The sequence below is a fragment of the Buteo buteo genome, chromosome 9, assembly GCF_964188355.1.
Source record: "Buteo buteo chromosome 9, bButBut1.hap1.1, whole genome shotgun sequence".
In the NCBI taxonomy this organism is placed as follows: Eukaryota; Metazoa; Chordata; class Aves; order Accipitriformes; family Accipitridae; genus Buteo; species Buteo buteo.
The window spans coordinates 10570873-10589069 of NC_134179.1; the positions used below are offsets into that span (position 1 = coordinate 10570873).

Sequence of the window (18197 nt, forward strand, 5' to 3'; positions counted from 1 at the left end):
CTTCTGCAGGTTGCCTAAAAAGAGATTTTGATCTTGATGGAAGTTAGACCAAGGAAGGGTTTATTGAAGGTGAATTCCCATTAGACATGCTATGAAGTGGTTCTACTTCGATGCTATTATTTCTATCATCTCCAAAATGCTACAGGATACAGAATTTACAGAAGAGAGCAGCTGAGTAGAACTAGGCACTGTAACAGCAGCTATATGACTGAGAGACAATCAATAGAGGTTATTGCTACCTTCCTACTTGGCAGAAGTAGTAAAAAATTTCATTTGCAGAAAGTAAATTGAGTTGCCATTTAGACTTGGATGTAAATGATAACAAATCTTTTAAAATTGATAAATTAATGGATTTCTAAAAACTAAAACTAGAACACTGTCCAAATCTCGTCTTCAAAGCATTTAAATCCCTCAGGTTTGTGTTTGTCAAAATAAAAACATTGCCTGCTTTAATGGCAAGAAACTGACTTAAGCAAGTCCGCAAAATTTTATCAAAGCTTAGTCAAAGATGATGTGCCTATAAGCATAACCATTGAGACTAAGTAAAAAGACATCATGGTGTATCTGTGAAAAGTGCGGTGAGACTGCTGGTCTGAGTACAACTATAAAATTTAGGACCTTGGGGATGAATGCAGGTCATAAAATCCAAGCATGCACTTATACCCTGTCACCATAATTTAAAAAAATTTTTATATTTTCCCTGTGTCAGGGTTTCTTCTCTCTCTGTGTTCTTTCAATGTGATACAACTCTTGCCTGCGATATTCCTGTTATGTTTCTGTCCTTTTCTGCTGTTTCTGTCTGATATGTCATCCACTGATGATCACTTCCACTTACTGCTTGCTACTAACAGATTGTGGAGATTTTGTTTAATTTTCAGTTGTGTCAGTGGCACTGATTAGTTTAAGCATGTATGTAACTTCAAGCAATGGTGGTAGCCTTAACTGCTTACCTATGACCTTCTGTCCCTGCTTTCCAACTACCTTTTCCAAAGCAGTTTGCAAAGGCATGAGCTTTCAAACTTAAAATGTCTTTTTAGGGTGCCAGGAAGACTTCCCCCCCCCCCCCCGCCCCATATATACTCATTCATCACTCATCCTGTACTGAAGAGTACTAAATAATTTTAAATGAGATGCATCACCAGTAACAACCTGATCGTAGGGTTGGCTTTTATATTTAAATATATATATATAAGTAAAAAAATCTTGTAATAGATAATCATTCTTGTGCAGTATGTCACAGAAAACATCACTTTTCCCACATCAAAAGGTATACTTTGTATTCTAAAACTCAACAATACCCATCTTCCACTTAACATCTGAACTTCAGTCCTTGTGTGGCCTTTGGTGTGTATCAAGAAGATGTAAGTCATAACTTCAGTATAAATTTAGCTAAGTCACAAAATGACATTATCAGGATTAAAAGGTACTGGAAATGGACAAGATAATAAATGAAGATTAATTTGCCCTTCTCAAGAGATGACACAAAATGCCTACAACATATTTTATTTATGTGATCAGTGGCTAATTGCATTGTGTATTTTGTTCCAAAAGATGTTAAAATGATGACATGGTTGACCTTGACTACATGAGAAATGGATTTTTTTATTCATTCACATCTCACAGCATCTAGACCCATTATCCAAACTTTTCATATACTGGAACAGAAAATACAAATGCTGCAGGCAGTTGACCAGAGAATGCTATCAAATTGCTCAGCCTGCTAAGAGGGTATTTTTAAGCTTGTGGTTAGTAAAATTCCAGCTGCAAATTTAGGGTCAGATTTGTGGAATAAGATCAAGCTCTCTAAAAGTTACGCAAAACAAGATTCTGTTGGTTTGGGTGTTTGGTTTTGGGTTTTGTTGGGGGGGGGAGTTTGTTGGGGTTTTTTGTAATAATCAGTTGGGACTAAAGTGGAGAAATGTGATAACGTGGCACAAACCATTTAAATTCACCATTTTAAAAAACCATTTATTCAACACTTTATTTAAATGTACAAAAAAAGTAAAGTACTGAAAAAAACGAATAAAACCAGCTTCAGTCACAGGAACCTTGCCTAATCTAAAATTTAGATCTTTAAATCATGTGAAATTGAATTGGTTTTTGAAGTAAATTCCCAAGGTGTATGCAAAGCATAAGAGCTTGATCCCTTGAGAAACTGGCAGCAGAAATGTTAGATGCTCAGCATTTTTCCAGGATTGAGCCTTCTTTTTTTCTGCCAAATGGAGATAATTTAACAGAACTGTTTTGAGATTTTAATCAGCTGTGATGTATTATAAGAGTTCAGTGTCAAAGCATAACAGTTGTTATAAATTAACTCTTGAAGTCTTAATGATCTTCACTGTACTATCACTTTGTCTTGTCATTGCCATTAATCTAAGATTATTCTGTCCCCTGTCAGGTTTATCCATCCGAAGTGTCTGTTGGAAAGCGGACAGACTTTTAGCAGGGACACAGGACAGTGAAATATTTGAGGTGCTAGTAAGAGAGAGAGATAAACCCATGCTGATTATGCAGGGTCATTGCGAAGGGGAGCTCTGGGCCCTGGCGGTCCATCCAAAGAAGCCTTTAGCAGTCACAGGCAGTGACGATCGATCTGTACGGTAAGGCTAGATCCTATATATTTTTAACCTATTCATTCATGTACATGTTATTTTTAACCAATATCAATTTGACATATTTGTAATTTATTTATTTTCTGGCCTTATGTTAAGAGTCCATTTGGACAACATTTTTTTCCCCATGTTTTTCTTAGTAGCTTTGCTTTTTCTCTTCAGCCCTCATATTTGGGCTCCACACATCATGTAAAAGTAATCAGAATTTGCGTTCAAAATATGCTGGATTTATATACTCTGCTTTAAGTACTAATTCATTACTGTTCTGAACAGCAGGTGTAGATATCTAAATGGAGAATGGTCACCTTGTACTTCTCTTATGTTAATAATATGCAGCAAAATAAAACCTAAATACCTTTGGCTAATGTTTTACACAGCAGGTGTCTGCTCAGCCTTGAGTGTTTAGAAAATCTGATCTAAAACCAATTCAGTTAAAATGCCAGAAAATGAGATTAATAAAAATGCACTGGTGTACCCCAATGAAAAAGATCTTTCAGATGTTTAGTTGTGGCATTTGTGCCTCAAGGCTTTGTAGCAGAGATTTGAAATTTTGTACACATATTTGTGGAAATTGTCACAAAATCAGGGATGTTCCTTTTCCTGTCCCTGTTAAAATTTGGCATATTGATAAGCATCTGAAAGAAACTAAGCATTTTTAATATGCTTTGTAAGACTTTAAAGTTCAGAGGTTAAGCTAAGATTCTTGCTATAGTGGATGAACTCCCATACCCACACAGCTGTTGTGTGTTACCTCAACTGGGCATGGACACTGCCCATTGTGACTAATTACTTACCTGGGATTAAAGAGATTGAGATTCTCCTGGCTGCCAAAGATACCCATGGGGACTAGAGAGATTTTGGGGAGATCTGGCTTTATTATGGCAGTCTCCTGAGTCTCCTTCTCAAATTGTGCTTCTGCCCTTGCCCCGAAGCCCTACCCTTTGCAGCACAGCGCATGCAATGGAGTCCATGACAGCTTGGTTTCCCAAGCTTTGATTCCCCTCCTTAGTGGTTTCTCCTGACCCCACTATCCTGATATCCAACTGCTTCATCAGGTTTTTCTCCAACCCTATGCGAGATGGATGATGACTGCTTTTCATCTTATATAGATAATTTGATTGCATATTTTCAAATCAACCCCAGGCAGTTATCAAACAGTTTTTCAGTTTTTATGGACTACTAGTCAACTTATTTTAGAAACATATATGTGGATTCTACCATTTGGACATATTTCAACAGGAAAAGTCATACAGCTTCCAATTTATGCTCCTTTGTATTCTACATTATGATTCACCCCTGCCTTGAAGCTTGCTGGTCAGTTGAAATTTCTTTTTCCCTTTCCTTTCTATCTTTTTACTCGTACTGGTTTCCTATTCTTGCCATCCCTCATCTCTTTCTAACCACAATTAAAATCCAAAGTGTGAAACTAACAAAACCACCGGTTGTTCACTACAGTCATATTATCTCCCTGTTTCCTACTGTATTGGGTCTGGCTGAGATGGAGTTAATACTCCCCACAGCAGCCCTCATAGCACTCTTCACTCACATCAACAAAAAGAATTCCCCACACCAAAATCAAAATAATATCATCACAAAACCAACGAAAAGTGGACAATTTACATACAATCCACCCCTCGTCCCTTCACCACAATTACAACAATAAAAATTCCCCACTTATCAAGTAGCTCTTAACTCTCTAGCTGCATTCAGTCCATGTTTTGCCCGTTACCTCTCTCAGTTACTATCCTTATCTCAAATTCCTCACACTGCCCACATTCTCCACCAAAAAGACTGTGATGGGTTGACTCTGGCTGGATGCCAGGTGCCCACCAAAGCCGTTCTATCACTCCCCCATCCTCAGCTGGACAGGGGAGAGAAAAATATAACAAAAACTTGCGGGTCGAGATAAGGACAGGAGAGATCATTCACTAATTACCGTCACGGGCAAAACAGACTCAGCTTAGGGAAAATTAGCTCAATTTATTACAAATCAGCCAGAGTAAGGTAATGAGAAATAAAACGAAATCTCAGAACACCTTCCCACCACCCCTCCCTTCTTCCCGGGCACAACTTCACTCCCGGATTTCTCCACCAAGCCCCCCCCAGCAGCACAAGGGGGACAGGGATGGGGTTTACGGTCTTCACACGTTATTTTCTGCCGCTTCACCTCCTCAGGGTGAGGGCTGATCACACTCTTCCCCGGCTCCAGCGTGGGGTCCCACCCACGGGGTCAGTCCTCCACGAACTTCTCCAACGTGGGCCATTCCCACGGGCTGCAGCTCTTCACGAACTGCTCCAGCATGGGTCCTTTCCACGGTGTGCAGTCCTTCAGGAGCACACTGCTCCAGCGTGGGTCCCCCACGGGGTCACAAGTCCTGCCAGAAAACCTGCTCCACGGGCTCCTCTCTCCGCAGATCCGCAGGTCCTGCCAGGAACCTGCTCCAGTGCGGGGTTCCCACGGGGTCACAGCCTCCTTCGGGAACCCACCTGCTCCGGCGTGGGGTCCTCCACGGGCTGCAGGTGGAGATCTGCTCCACCGTGGACCTCCCTGGACTGCAGGGGGACAGCCTGCCTCACCAGGGTCTTCACCACGGGCTGCAGGGGAATCTTCGCTCCAGCGCCTGGAGCATCTCCTCCCCCTCCTTCTTCACTGACCTTGGTGTCCGCAGGCTTGTTTCTCTTACATGTTCTCACTCCTCTCTCCCGCGGCTGTTTCTCACTCTCCCAACTTTTTTTTCCTTCTTAAAAATGTTATCACAGAGGCGTTACCACTATCACTGATTGGCTCGGCCTTGGCCGGCGGCGGGTCCGTCTTGGAGCCGGCTGGTATGGGCTCGCTCTCTCTCGAACACAGGGGAAGCTTCCAGCAGCTTCTTACAGAAGCCACCCCTGTAACCCCCCCCCCGCTACCAAAACCTTGCCACATAAAACCAATACACCTACACATTAGTATTACTTCTTTCAGTTTATAAAACACATGGATAGTCTCTTCTGCTTAGGTTTATGTCGTGGTTTAACCCCAGCCAGCAACTAAGCACCACGCAGCTGCTCACTCACTCCCCCCCACCCAGTGGGATGGGGGAGAAAATCAGGCAAAGAAGTAAAACTCGTGGGTTGAGATATGAACGGTTTAATAGAACAGAAAAGAAGGAACTAATAATGATAACACTAATAAAATGACAACAGTAGTAATAAAAGGATTGGAATGTACAAATGATGCACAGTGCAATTGCTCACCGCCCGCTGACCAACACCCAGCTAGTCCCTGAGCGGCAATTCCCCACCCCCACTTCCCAGCTCCTATACTAGATGTGACGTCCCATGGTATGGAATACCCTGTTGGCCAGTTTGGGTCAGGTGCCCTGGCTGCATCCTGTGCCAACTTCTTGTGCCCCTCCAGCTTTCTCGCTGGCTCAGCATGAGAAGCTGAAAAATCCTTGACTTTAGTCGAAACGCTACTTAGCAACAACTGAAAACATCAGTGTTATCAACGTTCTTCACATACTGAACTCAAAACATGGCACTGTACCAGCTACTAGAAGACAGTTAACTCTATCCTAGCTGAGACCAGGACAGTTTGTCTGCACATTTTTATAGACAGGCACAAATTCACACTGCCTGCATTTTCGTAGGATGCAAGCCAGTTCTGAAAGAAGAGCTGCAAAGCTGGGATTAGGGTTGTACTGCCCTCAAGCTAATAAATTATGCTAAGACTTTGGATTTATTATCTTGGACTCATCTCTTGGTTAGCATGGTAATTCAGCTCTGACTTGGAGCTGGATAATGTACTGCTGACTCAAAGTGTGCTTGAACAAACTTGTGCCCCTCTATGAAAGACTGTGCAAGCATGCTCTTTGTGCACATAAAGCCTTAATCAGTGGTGCTTTTATGATCATTATCATTGTTATAGTTATTATTATGTTACCGATGCCTTTGAACATTGCCATTGTACAAAACGTGCATTTGTTAATATTACAAGTATTTTATTGCAGTACCTCGCTCATCCATTTAGCTGTTTAGGCTCTAGAGAATGTGCGATTTGAATTCTAGTTCGGACCGTGCTATTTTTTTTTATATATTAATGCTTCATGTGAGGAATTCCAGTGAAATATATAAATATTTTCATCAAGATAAAAAAGTACACAAAAGGATTTTCTCACAAATTTTTTTTCAATAATAAAATTGCATTGACAGGAACATTTTTATATTGCTGTTCATTGTGTAATCTTTCTTAATAGTTCTTTATCACATAATTTTTAAAAGAGTAGCTGTATAATATAAATCTAAATTGTTTTACGAACAAAAGTATTTAGTGGGTCAGATTATATTCTCACGTCCAAGTGAGATGTCTAAATGAAAAGGACCACTGTAGAGATAAAGGGAATTACTGTAGATTTTCCCTAACGCAGATGTGAGAAGGCTCTAGCCAAATATAGGTTTCCTACATTTTAAATTTCAAAAGCATATCAACTAGGAAAGCTGCATGCTTCCTGCCTCTTACAACAGGAACAGGAAAAAACCATCATTCTCCTCTGAATTCTCAGACACATACAGAATTATATATTACATTTGTTAATGGACCTCACACATGTCTTTTTGTAATGTTGTATTAGAATGTCTAGCTGCAGGACCACAAGCAGCTGCTGTTCTGGCAGAACATCTCCACTACACTCTGTCTTCTTGAATGACCTCTTTCTGTATCCCTGCGTTTATAAGGAGATTGATTAGAACCTGGTTTTATATGAGTGCCATTGAATATTTATATCTCTGATTATTTGTGTGGATCATTGTTCTGCCAATTGAATGAAATAAAGCAGCAGTATAGCTTCTGTCATCAGCTAAGCCTTTTTCTGAAAAAGAAGTGGTTGCTAGTAAGCCTCTTGGGAGGCTGTAAGCAGTATGTGCTTCAATAAACAAACTCATCTGTGAGGTATATGACAGAAAACACTGGAATATTGACTAATAAAATAATGTTTCATGAGCCTATTTGGGTTTTTTAAACTCGGTTATTTAAACAAATGCATAGGAAAGTTGCCAAAGAATGGTAGAAACATGTCTTTGCCTTATTAGAAAATACATGCACTTTTTATATGGAAATAGTTTATTTATCTGGCTTTTCAAAAAAACAATGTGCAGAAGTATTTTGCCAGAAAAAATACTCTTTCTATTTTCATAAGCAAAGCTAGGCTTTTATTTTGTCAGTTGTGCATACAAATACCTGTATGTGTGCAAAATGCTTTTTTTTTTCTGTTATAAAATTTACAAGCTCATATTTGGAATTACCCTTCCATTAATTCAAAGAAGTTTTTGGTTTTTTTTTTTAAAGAAAATTGAATTATTCTGCTTGCACTGCCATGTATTGCAATTGCACTCCTAATGTATTGGTCAAAGTGATCCATGTGAAAGCAACATTTTGGAGGCAAATTTTATCTTCCTGTCCTTTGAAATCTTTCCAAATCCTCGCTGGTTCATTCTTTATTGCATTAGGCTCATAGCCTCTCCCTGGCAAGGCTGCTAAGAATCTTGCATCTTATCAACTTTTATTTTGTCTTTGAAAACAGTTTTAGCATCCCACATCCATTTTTTTTCACCAGGGAATGGTACTTGCCATTTTTTCACAGAGAAGCCTTTTCAGTTCTTTGTCATCCTTGAATTCTCTCAGCCTAAGAGGAAATGAGCATCGTTCAGTGTTGTTGATTCTAGACTGATCTTAATATCATTAACCTGACAAGGCCCAAAGGGTTTCTTTCTCAATGCTGGCAGTCAAATTCTATAATCCTTTTCCTAAATTTATCAAACTCTGTCTTTATTTTTTTCTCCTGTTACTCTACTTTAAGGCTGTATCTAAATGTTACTACTGGGGTGGTCAGAAAAGTCCTTCTTTTCAGGCTATATTCAATGTTCTGTTTACGCTATTTGTTCTAGTGCCAACATGGTCCTTCAACATAACTTTTTGTTCTTTGACGTTTATCCTACTGATGTATTTTTGGAAGCAATACTATCCCTTCCCAGCCTTTGTTTCACTAAGGTATAAAAGTTAAACTCTTTTAGTCTTCTTTAATGTGATACAGTCTTCATTCTCTTACTCATCCTAATAATCCTTCACTGCATCTGTTCTTGTTTTTACTCCAGTTTCTTGAGATAGCTTGTAAAGAACATGCCAGATGAGGTCACTGTATGTTGTGTGCTATTGTTTTTGTGTACCTCCTGGAATAGCACCCAGGATATATTTTAGGATCAAATTTCCTTTTTCCTGTCTGCAACTGACTCATGGATGATAGTTGTTCCATAATTGAAAAATAGTGTGAGATCTTACTTCTTTTTGCTAGTTCCACTTGTGTTTCAAGCTTACAGCACAGAGCTAGACATTAAGTCTCTGAAAGTATGGGCTTTGGTTAAATTTCATTCCATGTCTATTTGTTTCATCATCAAGAAACCGCTGTTTCTTCTGATATGATAAATCTGTCTCTGGGTTCACAGTGCCTCCCTGCTTGCTGTCCATAGCAAATCTCATTAGCATTCTCATCTTTTGTGCCAGTGTCTGGTGAAAATACTGAATGTTACTATTCCAAAGCTTGTACCTAGAAATCTCAGTAGTATCTTCCATCCTGCCTAATTGTTTCTTTCTGGAAAGCTTGCTATAAAACCTCATCCAGTATCACATTACAGTTCTTGTACAAATTGTCATTTTCTTGAGTTTAGCCAATAATCACATATGCTATTATTCAAATATTTTAGTGAATATTTTATAAATCTTTTACAAATGCATTAGATTTACAACACTGTCCTCAAAATAAAGATAGCTGGGTATTGCTGACTTAATTTTTCTAGCCCAAGAGGTCTTTTATGCATTTTCTTCCATGCTTTTAATTATTCTTTTCTTTAAAATTTTTTCTAAATCTTGCATGCTACTGAGATCTGATTAACCAGCTTGTTGTGATCTTGGAAACTTCCTCCATTCCTTCTTAAAAATATAGGCACATTACTTGTTTTTCTCCATCTTATGGTATAATTTACTGATTGATTCTTTTTATTTAAAATTATGTAAATGAGTGAATCAGCATCTAGTTTTGTCTACTAGTTCATTCAAGGTTATGACAAGAAAATTTTCCCCGTGGTTACAATGCTTACGCTCTCTGAGTATTGCTTTCACTTTCAGTGAAAATTTCAGTCTGATCTGCATTGACCCTCTCTGTTTACAGAAACTGCTTTTTTTTAATTATTCATCTAGGGGGATTCTATTATATCAGATAAGTAAAGTCCAGAGATAACACCAAATGATTATGTAATTTAGCTTCACCCTTTTTTCTCTTCTGCTGTCACAGATATGTGTTCAGGTCTGAGGTGCCATCCCTGCTAGAACTGGGAACTGTAAAGACTCCTTTATTTTGAAAGTAATTTGAACCTGGAACTTAGAATCATAGAATCGTTTAGGTTGGAAAAGACCTTTAAGATCATCAAGTCCAACCATCAACCCACCACCACCATGCCCACTAAACCATGTCCTGAAGTGCCTTGTCTACACATTTTTTGAACACCTCCAGGGATGGTGACTCCACCACTTCCCTGGGCAGCCTGTTTCAATGCCTGACAACCCTTTCAGTAAAGAATTTTTTTCTAATATCCAATCTAAACCTCCCCTGGTGCAACTTGAGGCCATTTCCTCTCATCCTAACTTCACTTGAAGGTGTCCAAAAATGTCATTTCATATTATTTGCCAAGACATTCAGTGCCACTGTCAGAAAATTCTGTGTCCATACACTGATTCAGGCAGTCATTGTACACTCTATATCTCTTCTTCTAGACTGATAAGCAGTTTTGAGTTTTAGAAACTACATTTCTGTAAATCTGTAAGCGCATGTCAGTGAAATTATCTTCATTCCATGTTTGGAAAGGAACTCAATACATTATAAAATCTTAATATAAGGTGTGCATGCAAATGGGCATTTACCAATTGAGTTAGACCTTTTGTTTTTACTCTTGATGACATTGAAATATTGTGCAGTCAGGAAAAATCTGCTACTGCTTTCAATTTCCTTTGATGCAGATTATGGAGTCTTGCTGACCATGCCTTGATAGCTCGTTGTAATATGGAAGAAGCGGTGCGGAGTGTGTCTTTCAGTCCTGATGGATCACAGTTAGCACTTGGAATGAAGGATGGCTCCTTCATTGTTCTTCGAGTAAGGTGAGAAAATCTTACATTAGTTTCTCATGTTAGTAGGGTTTTTTCCAGGTAACTCAAGGTCATATTATAAATTCTTTTATTCCTATAAAAAGAAAAAAAAAAATCACTGGGTATTTTATCAGAAACAATGAGTAAAAGTTGAGCATATACTTCTATAATATCACTTAGTGTTTTAAAAGGTCTTAGTTTGGCAATAAGGAGAAAACCTGTGGTTTATTTAATTCAAAATATTAGCTATTAGTAATAATGATGAAATTTAAGATTTTAAAGTTTGGATTTTTTCTTTATTTATTCTGAAACTCCACACATATTTTGTGAAAAGAAATGTACATAACGGAGATAACATGGTTTTGAAAGGGATTTCCTAGATCATATGGTCCATTTCCTGTCATATACAAGAATGGATACCAAACAAAATAATTGGTGATTGAAAGACTTTTTTAAGCATTTGCAAGATATATGTGAATTCTACTTTTTGTATTAGATGACAAGTCTTTTTTTGCATGAATGCATCTTATGCAGTAGGCATTTTCTGTCTGGAATTCTCTTATGGTAGACGCACAAAAGCAGGTAAAACATAAAATTGGCCATAGACTGAAATAGCCAAACAAAATAGCATGATTTCAAAACACATAAGCTATTTTAATTGATACTTGGAAGAGTTTACCCTTTCCTTATCATTACTCTATAGGTTTGGTAGGCATATATTTAAAATACTTTGAACTACTAGCTGGTAGGAGGGAAAAGCCTCTAATTGATGGAAGGTGTATGAAAACCCCTGTAATTGCTTTAATGACTTTAACAAAACTTAAGTGATCTGTTCATATTAATTCAAAATCCTTTCCAAAGACTAGTATTTCTAAGAAGTTAATCTTCTTTGTCTCACAGTATTCTTGTCTTTGCTAATTGCCTGATACCTCACATTATTCATGATTCAGCTGGCAGAGACTGATAATGATAAACCCAGCATTATTCCTGAAAGAGTGGCAACACCCTTGTGTAAGGCCCTGAATGCAATTGCTTCTCCACCTGTTCCTTTTCTGTGACAGATCTTCTGACAGGGTGACAAATCTGCAGCCCATGATCCAGGAAAACTGGACAATGACAATGTATTTTGCTGGCATTTTTTTGAATCATGCACTCAGTGACATGAATCATTGTTCTCCTTTTTCTTGGCCATGAAGTATCTGGATCTATGCAATAATCCAGAGAATTAGCTGCTTTTCTCACTAGCAGTATTTACCACTATGGAATCATTATGTCACCAGTTTTCAATGATAAGGCAGAGCTAAGAATTTTTTTTTTCCCCAAATCGTTTTTTGAAGGAAAAAATGGCTATGAATAAATAAGAATTTTCCCAAACAAAATTTCTACAGTTATTGACATTTGGAGTTTCACCATTTTAAGAGAAATCTCTAAAAAAATTATTCTGTTAGGTTTTTTAAAGATTCAGATCATCTATAATAGTAACCTTTCCATTCATATCACCATCTCCCAGAAACCTCTGTCTTCATTTATGGGTGATTCTCCTTTCAGGACTCTGCTTTTAACAGTACTATATATCAGCATTTTTAAGATATATTGACAAAATGTATTACTCTCTAAATAAATGTGAGTCTTTTCATAAATTTGATGCTAGCAGTAATTAATTAAAGCAGAAATCAGGAAAAACATTTTAAAAATTTGAAATGAGAGCAACAGAAGCATGATATCTGCAGAAGAATCTTCCTCACAAAAGTTTCTTACAGCCCAAATGTATAATCTGGTATGGATTGTCTTTGTAAATACAAAATTAATGGCACTGAGACTTGCCTCATTGTTCAGTCAGCTTAGGGGAAATTTTTTTTTTATTTTTAGTTTTAATTCCTTATAGCCAAAGAATTTGGAAATTGGGAAATTAGGGAAACCTACTTGCAAAAATGTTGTCTGCATTCACTAGCATTGCGGTTTTTGGTTCCTTGATTGGACAGGAAAGGGGGTTATACCAAATGTAATTTGGATAGGGAAGAATTGAACTTTTTTTTTTTTTAAACTAGACTGTATAGCTGTCTTGATTTTTTCCAAAGGCACATGCAAGGTGTTGTCGCTGCTTTTTTTCCACTGGTGGTTGATGGTGGTGGTGGTGTAAACCCCAAAGTTATAGCTAACAGGTCATGGCACGTGGGATTAATCATATCTAACTTTACCAGTCTAATTGTTAGCCTCTAATCTAAACTGTTTGCCTGTCTTCTTGAAAGAGTCAATGTGGAGAAATGGGTATCTCCCAAAGGCCATTTCAACATGGTCTTGTGAGAGACTGGGTAATCGGTCTTTAGATGGAATTCTTTTTCCATTGTCTATGTTAAAAAAAATTAATTCTGGTCCTGTTTAGACTAGACTGCTAACTATTTTACAGCTAAAATTAGGTGAATAGAATTAAGAGTGTCATTGACAGGTAAAATTGTTTCTAACTTTTGCTTTAAAAGTATGTTTCTAACCAATGAAAGCAATAGAAACTTCCCAAAAAAAGGATTTTTTTGTGAAATGTGCTTTTTGTTGTACAAATTATTCAGTGCATCTGTCTTCATGTTTGTCTTAGATATTTGCGGATTGCATGTTCACAAGAGTACAGTTCACGTTTTCATTATTGGTTCTTGCAGAGACATGACAGAGGTAGTTCATATTAAAGACCGAAAAGAAGTAATCCATGAAATGAAATTTTCACCAGATGGCTCTTACCTTGCTGTGGGTTCTAATGATGGCCCAGTGGATATCTATGCGGTTGCTCAGCGATACAAAAAAATAGGAGAATGCAACAAATCTTCTAGTTTTATAACTCATATTGACTGGTCTGTGGATAGTAAATTCTTGCAAACCAATGATGGTGCAGGAGAAAGACTGTTCTACAGGATGCCGTGTAAGTTGACAAGTGGCTCATGTTATGAACAAGTAAACTTCTGTGTTGATTTGAAGAGAACAAAAGAAATATGATATAAATAGTACATTTGAGGTTAAAAGATAAATCCCAAGAAGAATACACAGACAAATGTGATGAAAAGAAATAGAGTCTACTGAAAAATAAGTGATTAAACAGACTATTCGCTTGCCTATTTTCAGCTGGGAAGCATCTAACTAGCAAAGATGAGATTAAAGGAATTCACTGGGCCTCATGGACCTGTGTGATAGGATCTGAAGTGAATGGAATTTGGCCAAAATATACAAACGTTACAGATGTCAACTCTGTGGATGGAAATTACAACAGCTCAGTGCTGGTGACTGGAGATGATTTTGGTCTGGTTAAATTATTCAGATTTCCATGCCTAAAGAAAGGTAAGATAGTATTTTGTATTTCTGAAGAATGCAATATTTACTTTGATACCATATCAGTATATTTTCTAATGGTGGCTTTTGATTCTTGTATATAATTCAAATTAGTGTGTGCACAATTCATATTAGTATTAATGGACATAAAGATGAGACTTTAACCCTCTATGTGTCTAGCAATTTCCTGCCAATGTATATGTACTTGTTTTTAGAACTGTTGAGAACGTATAGTTTAACAGATGCTTATTCTGATATTACAATTTCAGAAACTAATTCAACAAGACTTTACATCACATCAAGATTGTATCAACACCAGGTGCACTACTATAATTCATCCAAATTTATGCCAGTAACAATTTCAGAAACTTCAGTAGGGTTTCACCATCTGTCAGCATGTGTCAATGTAGCTCTGTGTGAGCTATTTGCTTCATATCTGTAGTAGGCTTCTAACAAAGATTGTTTCCTCAGTATTTGCACTGTACCATGCATAAAGCCAACAAAACTAGGTAAACAAGAAAGACAATTAACTCTATCCTAGCTGAAACCAGGACACTTTCCATGATCTTTAGTGTTTAATTGAATATCATATCAGTATATTTTCTGATAGTAAATTTGTATTTACGTGTAGAGTACAATACATGTATATAATTCACATTAGCAGTAACGGCCATAAAGGTGTAAATTAAACCCTGTGTGTATCTGATACTTCCTGCCAGGATTTAAGTGCTTTTTGAAAACTGTTGTGAACATATAGTTCATATTATTTTATGTCATTAATTTTTATTTTATAGTTACTACTAGTATCAGAATATCAAGAGGGATTTAAATATTTTTTGTTTTCATAAGAATGCTTAGACTGTGTTTCCATTAAAAGCCTAACTTTATTAGTTACAATGTTAATCTTTTTCTGCTTACATACTACACAGTTTTATTTCTGTTTTCTAGGAGCTAAATTTAGAAAATACGTTGGCCATTCAGCTCATGTAACCAATGTCCGTTGGTCCCATGATTTTCAGTGGGTTTTAAGTACAGGAGGTGCTGATCACTCCGTTTTTCAGTGGCGATTTATTCCAGAAGGGATAACAAATGGCATCCTTGAAACACCTCCACAAGGTAAAAATTATATCTTCTTGATTATTTATTAAATAAAATCAACAGAGAATGCAGCACAGTTGGAAAAGCTTTTACTGAATTAACAGAAAACATTTTTATTATAATTCCCTGGAATTACATATACTCGGCATGTTTGGGACATTTTACTTTTCATAGACAGCCATTTGTTTCAGGTACATTAAAAACTCTCCTGCAGATTGCTATATTGTATGTTTAGGAATACACAAGTAGTGTTTGTCAAAATGCCTAAAAAATGACATTTAGAGGAAGATCACTACATTAAATTAAATTTTCAAAATTAGCCATCTAACTTGCATTCAGAAGGCTGACTACACATGTTGAATTGTTTAGTTTTCTTTTCAATGCAAATTCACATATACATGTGATAGCTATACTTTAGAATTTTTTTCTTGTTATATCCGTTATATTCTACAAAAGCCATATGTACTACATAGTGGCAACTGCTGCAAATTGGATTCCCTTCAGCAAAAGGGCAAAAATTCACTCCATACCTGCACAATTTGGTAAAATACCTGTGTTACAGCAAATCTGTTTAAACACAATGATCACACTGAAAGTTTTTATTTACCATTTCTGTATGTTTTCACTCCAAAGCCTGTTAAGAAAACAGTATTCTCTCAGATGATGGAATTGTACTAATAACTACTCAGTTATTCTCCTTCCCTCTGCCACCCTCCTGCCTCCAGGCATTGAAACAGGAGAAACAGAAACAAAACCTGACACATCCAGTCAGCCCACATGATTTTTACAAGCTGCTTAAGCTTCCAAAGTTGTTGAATACTGTTTTGCATGTAGACTAAATTATATAAAAACATCACGTACTGTTTTCTTGTGATTAGATGTGTTATATATTGGTTTAGTTTGGGTTTGGTTTTTTTTTTATGCAGAGGGTGGCTTTGATTCCTACAGTGAAGAATCAGATTCAGATTTATCTGATGTGCCAGAGTTAGATTCTGACATTGAGCAGGAAGCTCAAATCAACTATGATCGCCAGGTGAGTAAAAATTAACACACTGTGCCAATTACCTGATAATTTATCATGACTATTCAGTAAAGATAAGCAAAAGAAGTTTGCAGCTAATTCATCAGACTACTCTAGGAAGATTATTTTGACAGTATTCAGCTGTTTACACAATCAATATACATAAAAACAGAGTTTACTTTAGCTGGAGATGAGAATTTAAAAGGATTTGGGGAAAGAGCATTGGTGTATATACCATTATATGTTACAATAAAGAATACATCTTAAAAAGCACAAATTTAATCATGAGAGCTTGTTGCTATTCTCATTCTCATGATAGGTGTTAGAGAAGACTTTTCAGTCCTATCAGATTTAGAATCCCAATTTGTAGAATATAGCTCATGGAGTTTTTGTATGACTTCTGCGTATTCAAAGCAGAATACTCTTAATGAGTATGAAGCCTGTACAGTACATTTATTTGTGACAGATTCTTTTTTATTCCTGAGGACAGCAGTGTCCAAGAATTGAAATTGCCCTAGTTTATGGGAACCAAGTAAAATTGGTCTCTAATAATCACTTAATACACTTAATTTTTTTCCTATTCTCAGTACAACTGTGTTCTGAGATAAATTAAGATAGATTGCTTCCATGCAAGAAGAGAACAAATAAGTATTCTTTACTGCATTGATTTATATTTTCAGGAATGGTAGTGTGTCATTCCACGCACTAACCTGATCTTTCAGTGTTGATTTATGCTTTGTCACTATGGGCTTGCGTGGTGATCATGACTGTTGCCTGAACTTGGTTACAGTCACCAAATCTGCTGTGCACATGTCACTTGGGCAGTGTGGGACTGCACTGCTCTCTGTGAGAGCGCTCTCTTGCCTGGCCTTGTTATCATGTTCAGTTCTTGGCTCCTCCTCTTTTACAAAGCAGTTTTACCTTGCTGCTCCCCGACATGAGGTTTCACCCAACCTGTATCATAACAATTTGCACCCATGCTACTCTATTAGAGAACATTATTTAAGTCACAACATTACATGAAGTTTAGAAAATACTGTAATAAAACATACTTTTGCCCTTTTTAGGTGCATGGATTATTATTTCACATCTCTGCAGGACTTCATTTGGTGTATGGGATGTTTACCTAACAAGAAACTATTCAATCCTTTTTCATTCATCAGGCCATTCCATCACCTTCTCTTATTGCGCACCACTTGAACGTGTCTCTAAAGACAGAGTTATTTTCCTTGTGTTTTTTTCTATTCCATTCTGAGTACTTCTCAAACACCACTCTTTAATAGTCTGTGATGTGAAAGCGTGCTGTTATCCTTGTTTGGAAGGAAAGGAAGCATTAACATCAAATTTTGCTGTCTTCTGACTTTTGCTTCTATTTACAAATACCTGGGACCTGATTTTCAGGAGCTGTTGTCATTGTGAATAGAATATTACTTGTCACCTTGTGCTGTTACCTTATCAGTTGCAATGGTGGAAGGTCAGAACTTCTTCAGACCAGAACTGAGATCTTGTACTAAGCATGAAAAATACACAGGAAGCTTGGTTCAAGTTTGAGTGATTTAATGGCTGACATAGAGCTGCTTTGTAAAGAATGTGGAAGGATCACCTCTAATGTTCCATGCTTTAGCCAAGGACTATCCTTTGTCTTTTCACCTCACTTTCTAGATTCTGCAATAAATTACATAAGTCCTTCTTACAACAGCTTATTTTACCTCTTTACTACAGAGATTGATTGTGTTTGGCAAATGAAACAGAGGTTTTGTCAAATTTTCTCCCTCCCCTCTCTTTTACTCCAAGTCTCACTGGAGTGCTTGTCCCATCCTCCTCCTTCTCTCCTCCTCCTCCTTCTGATTTTCCATCTGTATTCAAATCAGACAGCATCCTCCTCCATGCTGTCTATGTGTCAAAAAGGATGTCTGGGTTTAAAAACTAAAAGTGAAAAAATAGTTGTAGGCAGTTAAGCATCAATATTCCAGGCAGGTTA

At 37.2% G+C, this 18197-nt stretch overlaps 1 protein-coding gene across 1 annotated transcript in view; it reads left to right on the forward strand.

Annotated features, from left to right (window-relative positions):
* EML6 (EMAP like 6) overlaps window positions 1-18197 on the forward strand; it is a 125946-nt gene that overhangs the window by 56595 nt on the left and 51154 nt on the right. Inside the window, exons 9-14 of the mRNA XM_075035348.1 lie at window positions 2399-2600; window positions 10660-10797; window positions 13437-13693; window positions 13894-14106; window positions 15046-15213; window positions 16122-16228. Coding sequence (XP_074891449.1) covers window positions 2399-2600; window positions 10660-10797; window positions 13437-13693; window positions 13894-14106; window positions 15046-15213; window positions 16122-16228 — 1085 coding nt within the window. The remainder of the gene's footprint in view (window positions 1-2398; window positions 2601-10659; window positions 10798-13436; window positions 13694-13893; window positions 14107-15045; window positions 15214-16121; window positions 16229-18197) is intronic.